This window comes from Camelus bactrianus, chromosome 5 (genome assembly GCF_048773025.1).
Source record: "Camelus bactrianus isolate YW-2024 breed Bactrian camel chromosome 5, ASM4877302v1, whole genome shotgun sequence".
Taxonomy (NCBI): Eukaryota; Metazoa; Chordata; class Mammalia; order Artiodactyla; family Camelidae; genus Camelus; species Camelus bactrianus.
In genome coordinates, this window is record NC_133543.1 from 71,372,844 (window position 1) to 71,384,847 (window position 12,004).

The 12,004-nt window shown below is 36.4% G+C and overlaps 1 protein-coding gene across 3 annotated transcripts in view; it reads right to left on the bottom strand.

Moving 5' to 3' along the window:
• CPS1 (carbamoyl-phosphate synthase 1) overlaps window positions 1-12,004 on the bottom strand; it is a 135,942-nt gene that overhangs the window by 31,476 nt on the left and 92,462 nt on the right. For all 3 annotated transcript variants that reach the window (XM_074364058.1, XM_074364057.1, XM_010960062.3), the window contains 4 exons: window positions 8,302-8,443; window positions 6,858-6,923; window positions 6,344-6,407; window positions 4,520-4,701 (listed from right to left, as the gene is read on the bottom strand). In XM_074364058.1, coding sequence (XP_074220159.1) covers window positions 4,520-4,701; window positions 6,344-6,407; window positions 6,858-6,923; window positions 8,302-8,443 — 454 coding nt within the window. The remainder of the gene's footprint in view (window positions 1-4,519; window positions 4,702-6,343; window positions 6,408-6,857; window positions 6,924-8,301; window positions 8,444-12,004) is intronic.

The following is a 12,004-nucleotide window of genomic DNA, read 5'->3' on the forward strand; positions in this document are numbered from 1 at the left end:
AATTCCTGAATTAAATATATACAAAAAATCTCTTATGTGAAAGACTTCAAAATAAATTCTAAAACTGAGGGGGAAGTAGCCACCTAGGAGCAAATATGAGTCAATTGGACTAAAGAGGAGCTTAAAGTTTAATAAAAATCCTTTAATTAATAAATATATCAGTATGTTCTAAAATAACCCTATGGAATTGAATTTTATTTTTCAATAAATTAGCAACTCAAAAAAATAATAATATAAGCTGCTACTATGTATTAAGTACCTTCTCCACACTCTGGACTATGTTTTGACCTTCATGGTATCACTCTGAGGCAGTCGTCACTGTCCCCACTTTGCAGCTAAAGAAACTGAGGCTTGGTGAAGGTGAAAGGATTTGCCCATTTTTCTTATCTAGCAAACAGAGTTACTTGAAGTCAATTCTACATATTGTAAAGCAGCTATGCTTAACTAATATACCAAATCTTTAAAGCTGATTTCCTGGCTGGTTTCAAAGGTGGTGAAGGTTAAGAGGATAGAAGAGCTATTTCTAAAACATTCTTTTGGGAAAGCGGTAGATAGAAAAACTTTCCCTGCAAAGCCTTATATTCATCATTGACCTCCAGAAATAAAGACCATCGCTTGGAAGACAAATCACGTCCATAGGAATGTTTTAGAGTAATGGTGTTATGGTTTAGTGCAGGTTTTGCCCATACAGCAAAGGGAATTCAGTAGAATAGAACATATTTGTCGGATAAAGTTAATAGAGGAGAGTTTTGTGGAAGAATCATATCTTAAATTGGCCCCAACTCCAAGCACAGAACTTGCAGGGACTTAGGGAAAAGAACCTGGTATCTCATTCAGATAAATTACTTTCATTTCATAATCATTTACACTTAAACAGTTTCAAGTGACTTACTGAAATAAAGAATTCTAAAATTCAGATTTGTTTCACAGATTTCTAAATACTTTAGGCCTAAAATAATTCCACTGGGGTCCCAAAGTACCACCGATCTTCCCTAGATTTGCTTGTAGCATTTTTACCCAACTTAGTTTCCTAGTTTTTGAACTTGGTATCACAGAGCTATCACCACACAAAAAGTTGTCTGAAATAATCTTTAAGCTGAAATCACAACACAAATTTGTTTTTAGGAGTGAAGAACGAAAAGAAAATATTTCAAATTTATTTGAGAACATCTCGATTTCTCTTAGACACGAATCACTTTGGTCAGCCCTTATTTTTATAGACAAACTAACTGCTGTATTATAGACAGAATTTAATGTAAGAAAATGTGTCTTACTAACAGAAATATCATTTACCTCATCAAAAAGTAGCTCCTGGCCTTTGTAATTTCATGTATTATCTCTAACTTAGAAACGTCCACTGTTTACACATCTGCCAGTGAGGTTGCATCATGCATTATATTTTAGTAATTCACATTTTAGCAAAACATTTTTAACATTTCAGGCAGAATCTTGAGAATATATTTAATTACAATTAAACTAAATGTGAGGAATGAGCCCTAATTCTAGTTTAGAGTCATGCATTCCGTGACAGGTTTTGCATATCACCAGTTAATGTCTGTCACTCCTTCATTCACTTAACTCAAGTTGTGGTACAGAGGTACTATTGTCTACATATACAGTACTAGGTGTTAAAAGTAGAATTAAATCACTAGTCAGAGTACATCTTTATGGGTATGATCTAGTAAATTAAGTCACTGTAAAAGCAAGAAAAATTACATAATCAGACTCAAATCAGACAGGGACATCATAAAGTGTCAAATATGTTGCCTGGTATCTTTAGATTCAATTTGCTTTTTAATAAACACATACTAAAAGAAATAAGAAATAGTTCTGAAAAAGGGCTTGGAAGTAAATGGAAATTAATGTTGTTTGTTTATGTAACTTTTCAAACCATGAATCTCCAAAGAAAGAAAGGGAAAATGTGAAGTTAATACAGGGTCTGTGGGTGATTCTTATTCATTGTTGTAACTATAGAGATTATTGCATAATTATGCCCAGGAAGCAGAACTAACAATAGGTCTAATAAAAGGGAAGCACAGTGTTGGAACTTCTATAAACAACATAATAATTTTCAACTCATGTACCTCAAAATAATTTGAGAACATCTCTTTCCTTGTAAGGAGTGTCCTAAGAAAATTGTGAACTAGCAAAATACCATCCATGAAAGCCTTGTAGATGGCAGACACCAACATCTCACTTTCTTGACTCTTTTCCACACTCATACACACAAAAAATAAAATAAAAATTCAAATGTCTTCTCAGGGAGCAGAACTCATGAACACACTCATAAGGAATAAATGACTTCAGTTTAAGGGATTGCTTTTTATAAAGTATAAAAAATAAGTCAGCAGCCAAAGAGGTACATTCCTGTAACACTCTCTATTTAGAACAAAATAACAAGTGGGAAGGAGACTTCAGCATTTCTAGCGTCCTCTCTCACTCAGCCTCTGATCAAGACCTCCCTCCAAAGCAGCCTGCTTTTACTCACAGGCCATGTCACTTTTCTGATTTCCCCTTACTGTTTTCTTTAGCAGTGCTTCTTTGATGCCATAGAAACAGCCTTGGTCCTGAACTAGACCAAGAGACCCGGACCAAGGGACCCATCATACTTTCTATCATCCCATGTAGCTATGTATCTTTCGGGGAGCCTTTTGCCCTTCTAAGTAACTCAAATGTGTGCTTTTAAATAAGTTTAGATGTGCTTCCAATTTTCTGCAAATTTACTACTGAATGCCTCAGTGCCTTCAGCATCACCAGGGGCATCCAAGGTCGGATAACGGCAGCCTCCTGAAGGTCGTGGGACACCAGTTATGAAAGACAATGCCTGTAGAGTCCGCTGAGAGAAGACACATAACAACCTTATACAAGGAAACACACATGTGTATGTACGTGTGTATGATCTGTGCATATGGTATATAACATTTCCTGTGGGATAGCCTAAAGAATGTGTCAACAGCATATTGTTCTTATGCTCTCCAACGTAACATTTAAAATTATATTATTATGTATAGTAGCACTATAAATGCCAATTAGCTTCAAAAAGGACCAGTTGATTTCTTTCTATCACACTGAATTCAGTCATAGTAAAAGAACCTCAGTAACATCCATGTATAACTGCATCCATAGGCAGTCAAGGGAGTTCTTCATCTTTCCTTAAACCATTTCATGGGGAAATGATTAATTACGTGTAAAATACCTGCTGCTCTTGCTTGTAAAGCTTGTTAATATTTTTAAAACAATTATGTAATTTTTCACATATTACAACATGGGTCCCGGTTTTAATGTCTTAAAGGCAGAGATCTGGTTTTATAGCTCTTTACTCTGCTGAATCTGATTTTTTAAATGTGCTCAAGAAATATTTGCAGAATGGACTCGTTTTGATCCCCACCTATGTATTTAAAAGGAATAAAGAAATCATTAGAAAAACCATGTCACAGAGAGAACTAAAAATTGTGTATATTCTACCTAATGGTTTAGTTTCATTATATTGACAGATTCGTAGTCCAGGCCTAAATAGAAAAAAATAACGATACATCAGTCCTAAATTTGTCTATTTTTCTTCACAATAATAAAAGCAACACATTGTTCTGGCACTGTCCTTTTACACTTGGCAATGTGATCTCAGCCACAAATCTCATATTACCTTCAGAGTACCTGCAGTGTAGCACATTTTCACACTCATATGATTCGCCAACAACAACGAAAGATGAAGCACAGAAAACACAAGTAACTAGTATGAGTCAATAAACTTTCAAGTCAAGAATTTTAGTCTTGTGGCTCCAAGTCAGTATTTTTTTTTACTTAAGTGACCATATTTTGCACAGAAAGATGATTTTCTGTAGTAGGAAACTAAGTATAATGACATCAAAAGGCACAACCACTGAACAACACTCTGTAAACATTTCAAGTAGTTATTTTTCAATGGTGACATAACCTGCTCCACAGACACTGTAACCTCCGATCACGTGAGTGGAGACAGTCAATAGTGCTGGAATGCAGGTGGAAGGGCAACCGCGAGAGTCATTCACAATGAACTCATCGATCTGGAGTTGAAGACTAATGGTCTCATCTGATGGCACAAAGAATTAACTGGTCCTTTGTGAAGGACTGACTTGTCTCCTCCGGGAACTGGTCATCATTAAGCCGCAACGGCACCTGCACTAGAGAGAGGCTGCTTATCGTTACGTCAAGATGACCAATTAAATCGCTTTGCAAAATACTTACTGGGGCTTCCTTGTGTGAGTTAATATGTGTCTGGTACATTTTTACCAAGAAGAATTTTCAGTGGGAACGCTTAGAAAGAAAAAGTGAATTTTATATGAAAAATAATCTCTCTGTGCCAGGGCCTCAAGAATCTCAGGCTGGGGTGATTTTTTTTTTTAAGAGTTTCACCACTAAATTAGACAATGCAGCTCTTTCTCCTAAGGGGAACTGTAATATAAATCTACATACATGAATGCATGTATATAAAGTGCGCACTGCATATATTTTTTCTTCTTTATTCTTTTCTTTTTTTTACCTCTTGATGGTAGATGTCTAGGATTCTCTCCAAAGACAACTCTTCAAAGTATAGTTTGTCACACTCATCAAAGTCTGTGCTCACGGTCTCAGGGTTGCAATTCACCACCACTGTCTTCTTGCCAAGTTGACGCAGTGTGCGGATACTGGAGACAGCACACCAATCAAATTCCACACTGCTGCCTGCGGAGACAATGAGATTGGGGGAACGGGGAAGAGAAGCATAAAGTTACAACACAAAGAGAAGCAGAAATATATTGCCAGTCAGTCCAGGCTAAGGGAGCTAACACCCTTTAGCCTTTCAGTTCAACTGTTAAAACTCCAAAATATAAATGTCAGCTCTGTGATGCACACTGTATTATTAGTAGGAAAAACAGGGAGTAATTAAACAACAATGCCAGGTTGGCTTGTTTTATATGCTAAATTCTGCAAGACGTAATCTTCATATTTGAAGCATTCAGAACCTCAAAGTTAATGGGAGACAATGGTAATGATTAAAAAAAAAATCTCATTTACTGAAAAGGAACTCGAAGTGAACATATTGACCTCCAGTGCACAAAAGTAGTTAAGTTAGTGATCAGAATACTTGAGTTCTTGTTTCAGTCCTCCCACTTACCCTGCTGTCTGAGGGCCAAACCCAATGATCCCTGAGGTGCCTTGCAGCTCTGACATATCTTGATTGATTGGAAAGTCCTGGCCTTTCCAAGCATATCCTTTTAAGCTTGGCAAGGCCACCCCATGCAGAGTAAGTGACCTTCTAGGAAGTAATCTGAAGTATAATAATAGCCTAACTGCCTCAAAATATCACCTCTACTGGGATGCCATAGAACTGAAAGTTCCAGGATTTGTACTAATCCTTTGCATTAGGATTTTGTCTCCTAAAAATTCTTGTCAGAATAATAACTTATCCAAATATAGTAACATGTTAAATCTCACTATCAATTAAGTACACACTTGATTATTAGCTCTGCTAATCTTTTCCAGGCCCTAAAGTAATGCAGAACTGTTGTATAAATCAGGTAAAATTTGAAGTGGAAGGAAGAAAGGTCTAGAGAAGAGAAGGGTAGATCCTGGTGAAGGTGTCTAGGTCACTTAGCCATAAGATAACTAAAGTGGCAAAGGTATAAACACTTCTGGCCTACTTCAAGATTTGACCAAAAGTTGGTAGGCTACCATATCCCGAAGCACTTAATTGTAAAAACTAAAATAAGCTATGATAAAGAAACAAAATAAAACTATATACATTTCAATCATATGCCATCATTTCCGTATTAGAAAACTTTGCAGAGACTAAATACATGTGTAGAAAAATATCATTGTCTATTTAAACATATACTTTGTAAGAGTAATAGACCTTGATTCATTATTGAATATCTAACTTCAAGTGACTGGAGAAGAAATATAACAATTTCCGGCGAGAACACTTTAAATTACATAATACTCTGCCTGTGCACCAATGAGAATTGCTCTTTGCATCTGATGTCAACAGAAGTCATATGGGAGGCCAGAGATCAGATCTACAAATACAATTTCTGGCTAATGTATAAAGTTCTTGAGCAAATATAGATGAAAATGTTACAGGGGTGGCATGGTGAAATGAAAGGGGATGGAATGTGTAGCTGAGACCCACACTTGAGTCCCACTTCTACCACTTAATAGTTGCATAAATGTGGGCTTCATCTCTCTGAACCTCTGTTTCCTGATTTGTAAAATATTTATTACGACAACATTTATTTTACATAGTTCTTAGAATAATGGAATTAACATGTGTGAAAGGTAGTATATAAACTGTAAAGTCCTGTGTAAACACAAGTTATCACTTTACCTATGTGATAAGGACCACAGCCCAGCACCATCATTCCATGTTCATCAAAATTGATATCATGCTCCTAAGGGGAAGAAAAGTGAAAGATGTGGAAATTGTGGCGTTATTCTTCCCTCTAATTAAACTATGTGTCCTGTCTTTGAGTATGTCTTTCCCATTCTTCCTCTTATTGATATGCTTCCTCTGTCAGTCTCTGGGAACCCAGAAGTATAAAGTCTTACACAAGCACTACTTATAAAAATATTATTCAGTGTTTCTAATTAAATCGTCATAAGAACACAGCATAATTATATGTTCATGTAACCATTATCTTTATTTTTTTACTTGTTTGAGTTTATTATCTTAAGGCAGTTCTTAAAAGACTGAGTTCAGAAACACACCATTACATCCAACCCACATGATGTCATTTTTATTATCAAGGTCACTAGATAAACAAAGACACAAAAATATACATATTCCTCCATCTAAAGCTAAATCTAGAGCTTTCTGCATACAGAAATTTGGCCATTCCTACCTGACCATTGTAGGTAACATAGAGGTAGTTTGTTATGGAGGGGTACTCTGCAGCCAGTGTATCAATCTGCAACAGAAAATAAATAGATAGATAGTAGATGATAGATAGATAGATAGATAGATAGATAGATAGATAGGGATTTTTACTCCCTTTGTTATAATTGTTTTTCAAGAATGCTTGTGGATTTCTTTTTGTTCTGCATCATATTCCTTTATGTCTCTTACTGTCAAGTGTAAAAACAAGAAAAAGGTATGTACAATCCCATTGCTTTCTAATTCTGACAGTGAGAGGGAAGAAGAAGACAATGAAACAATCTTGTTGTCACTTGAGCAGTGAATAACAATACACATTCCAGAGCATCACTGGATCATTGCAATAGTACCTCTCATGAACATAACAAAGTAGTCCTAGTCAACTGGCTACCAGGAAAACTTACAAAGCCAGCTGTCTAAAGCAGTTGCAAATAACATCTAAAAATCACGACAAAATGACCTATATGTAAGGATGTCTTTGGTTTGCAAATTAATGCATAGGATTTAAGTTACCTATGGCACTGAGCAATAGGATGACATAAATATCGCAAAGCATGGGGAAGAAGGGTAGGGGACGAGATCTCATTGAACATATTTGGAAAAAGTGAATCAATTCAGTTCTCAAGGGCCAGGAGCTCAGCTTAGTGAGCAAGAATTTGGGCAACAGGGCAAGCTAATGTAAGACAAGTGAGGAGGGAGAAAGATAATAATTGCTGAATACAAAATATTCAGCATCAAGCCTGAGACCAAAGGGTGTGCATGTGCCCCCTGAGCTCACAGGGAAAAGTCAATGATTTTAAAGGACAAAAACCAGCTGGTGGTACTTTAAGCCAAGACATCTCTTCTACTAAAGGCCAAAAAAAAAAAAAAAAAAAAAAATCACAATGGTGCACCTATGCAAGTTCTTGCGTGATTGTCATGAATACTAGATGAGCTCATTATGCCCAACCTTATCACAATGAATACTAAATGAACCATAATGATGGGGCACTTAAAATAAAGTATTATCCTGTAAAGTGTTAGTGCCAAAAAGAGATAACTGTGCTTTTCAAGAGGGTCAGCCACTACACCAGGGCTCTTCAAGTCCTTCTGTTACACTAAGGATTTCTCTTACTACTGATATTTTTGCACATGGGTCAAAAACTAGAGGAGAGGTCATTTTGATTTTTGTTTTCATTTAGGCCAAGAAAACCAAGTTCTCAGTCTTCCTTTTATTTCTCAGTGCCCCTTCATCCTTTTCCCTTTCAGCATACACCAATCCTGTGCTGAATGAAAGAGGTCACACCATAGGTGTCAGTCGGACAAGTAGAGTCACTTTCGAATTCCACCCCAATTTTTATTGAAAATGGTTCTATGAGTTGGTGCCTACATTTCACACAAGAAATCCTAAGAAGAAAGAAAAACTCCTTTACCTGTTTAACCCAAGGATGAATGTTTTTCTTTAACCTCAGCTCTCTTGTCTGGGCCTCTGTCAGCCCAAGGCATTTTGAAATTTGCTTGTCTGAGAACCCAATCTCCTTTGCATTTTTCAGTGTTTCTTCTGCAATGGACTCACTAGGATTTAATGAAAAAGAGTGATTCGCACTGAGACCAAACACGATAAGCAGTGAACTATTCAACTTCAGAGTCACACAAGGCTCCTTACTTTCCATCTTCAACATGTTTAGATCTCCTATCTTTTAAAAAAACACAAATAACCCACTACATTTCTAGCCTCTATGAAGTCTATTATCTGCAATGCTCACTTTCTCAAATGTGTAGTTGTCTACTTTCACACCATATGCACCCTCTCTCTTCTTATTTCCTGAAAAGTAGTTTCTGAACCTACTGTCTTAATGAATTTGCTCTTTCAAAAATAATCAGGGACCTCCCTCTTACTAAATTCAGGAGCCCATTCTTAATTTTATCTCCTCAACCTGTCAGTATATGATCATTCTGATGTTCCATTCTTTAAAAAGATGTTTTCCTCTGGCTTCTAGTAAGTTGTTTCTCACCCTACTTTATTACTCACAACACCCACTTACTGTTTTTTTCTCCAAAGCTCTATCTTGTGCTACCTTCTTTCATCTGGCTGCTTTCTCTCCTTCCTAAATTTAGTCAAGGTCATCAACTCAAGTAGGATAACTAGTTGAAGACCTCCAAATCCATAGACTCTTCTTCAATATCTGACCTATGCTCCAGGTCCTTATGAGCTTTGAGAATTTCTTCACCTGGGTATCCCAATATTGCGTCAGAATGGGTATCCCCTCCATAAACTGCCTCTATTTACTAGTATCACATATCTGTCTATGTTGGAAGATAGTTTTGTAGTTTAATGATTATATTTTCTACTCTAGCTAGATTTATCTCCTCACTCTCTTCATGATCATTTCCATAGTGTAGACTTTATTCATGTTACTTCCCTCACTTGGAATGCCTTTGGTATTCCTGTTACCTACCCAGGTTCTCTCCAACTCCCAGCCATGCTTCATGGGTCAGCTAAAGCCAAGTTTCATCCACGAAGCTTTCTCAGTCTGCCCTAACCCACACAGGTCTTCCTGGGCTCTTAACTGACTCTTTTGTTTAGAACTAAGGGCATGACTGGAACCACACTGTGTAGCATATCATCATCTCCTGGTATTTGTAATGTTTCTTAGCTTTTATTCAACAGTTTTTTTTTTTCTTCTAGAATCAAGTTCATGAGGGCAAAGAATACATTTGGCTCATTTGCCAGATCTTTTCCAAAGCCTAGCACACTGTCTGGTCCACAAGCAGCACTTAATAAATATTTACCACATGAATGAAGAAAACTGTAACTCTAGAGCTTTTTTATTTTATAGAAAAGACAAAGAAGTTATTGAAACCAGTTTATAACTAGAATTCAAAATGTACACAAAATAATTTGCCAAAAGCCAAAGCACAGAAGAACTAAATACTATTGTAAAAAATCTCTAATGAAATAATTGTGGCCAAGCTATTGCAAGCAATAAAATTCAATTATAACAGTTTGATAGTCAATACAATGAAGTTAAAATGTAACAGTGTGTTAGAAGATCTAATAATACATAAAATATTATCATTGAAATTCTGCTAATAGAATGTAGTTAAGACTACTGCAGTTTGTTAATTCTATCCTCCAATCTCTTAATTTAATTAATTCATATTCTGAGTTTTCAGATGACAGAATCAAGCTGGTGTATTTAATAGCTACTTCTCTGGCTTTCTGATATCAGTGTTAGTTTGAATTTTTGAAGCTACAGCTCTTCCCAGTCAATTTGCTTTTTCTATGGTGCTTAAATTCCCTTCTGTCTCTCAAATCCATTATTCCTCCTGATGAATTTAACTTCGTTTTTTCTATTCCCATTTGATTTTTTAATCTTCCCAAGGATTTGATAAGCATTCTCCCTGAGCAACACATCTTCCTGTCAAATTCTTGAACACAATCTTATTGTTAGGCATTATTAGTCACTTACTGTGTGTCAAGCACTGTGCGGCACGCTCTAGAACTATGCTGTTCAATATGGTAACCACACACGTGACTATTTAAATTTAGATGTTTATTAATTTTAAACACTTTAAATTATTTGGAGCCACATTTTCACTAGTCACATTTCTAGCACTTAATAGCCACATACGGGATGGTGCAGATTATAGAATATTTTATCATCACAGAAATTTCTACTAGACAATGCTGTTCAAGAAGACACAAAACAATGTTTGAGACAATGCAGTGGTAAAGAGTGATTCCAAACATTTTATGGAGAGCTAAGCTACATGGTACAATGTGAGGTCAGAGAAAAGAGATAATCATGTGAGTGGTTGTACTTGAGACATATTGGAACAGAAGAGGGGTGAGAACAGAGCCACAAAGCAAGTGCACGTTTATACAGAAAAGGGGCTGACAGGTGTACTGTAGGCAGGAACAACCGTATTTGCAGTAATTTGAGGCAGCAATGGGCATGGCAGGTACAGGCAACATACTGAGGATTTGTTGTCTGAAAGAGTTAGTGGGAAATTGCAGATGGTGAAGGTGGGGCCACACTCACCGTTTTTCCTACATCAGTGCTTTAACACTTAGTGGATAAGCTCTGTGTGTCAGAGCACTGTCCTACATACTTTAATGATGGAGAGAGAAAATATCAAATCTCTCCATTTAAGCAGGTCAGAGTATATCAGAAGGCAAACAAAAGCCATTTCTCTGCTAGCACAGTGAGAGGTGCTATGAGAGAAATGTGTATGAGAGGAGATTGGCTCAGAGGAAGGTTTAAGTTCCACTAGGGAAGTCTAGAAAGGCTTTACCCAGCGGGTGACTGTTGAGCTCCTGAGGGCCCTTGAAACACCCAAATTTATGGTGTTTGCCTTTAGTTTTGCAAAAAAAAAAAAAAAAAAATGGAGACAAAAGCAGAGGAAGGATTTTTTGTTGTTGTTATTTGATTTTAGAAATGTACATTTCCACCTTCCTTGCCAAGACTATGTTCCTGAACCAATTGCTTATTTGATTATGGGCAAGCGTGCATTCACCCTCAGAGTGGAAGTGTTTGACAAATAAGCTATTTTCCTAAATTAAAATTCTGGATAATGTTCTTTTTACATGAGTATCTGTAATCATGAGTTTCATAAAAGGTTTCAAATCATAGTGATGTCTACCTGTGTGTGGAAAGGCTACACGTTTTCTCTGTGAACTTCGATTTTATTAAAAACATAGGTATAAAGCTTGAGTTGGGTGGGGAAATACTGCACATATAACATTGAGCCAATTCTTACCCAAAGGTTTTTCTAGCTACCTGCTAGATTATTTTTCCCATCATTGTGTGATAGTCGTAAAAGAAAAAAAAAAAAGCAATAAATAAATAGATCTTCAATAAAACATTTCTTTATTATTCCAAAAAACTATCTGCGGAAAAAAATCTGTTATGTTACTGTGTCCACAGCTCACACTAACTAAAATGATTAAACTCTAACTCTGAACAACAATGGGCCAGACACACTTAGGAAACATGCGTTGAAAAGAACCATCACACCTATAACTATGACTAAGGACTAGCATACATGCAAGTTCTCCAAGTCCAAAGACAACCAGAAGTAATGTACTTATCTTTGGCTCTCTTGTCATTTTTTTTTTTTTTTTTTTTGCTT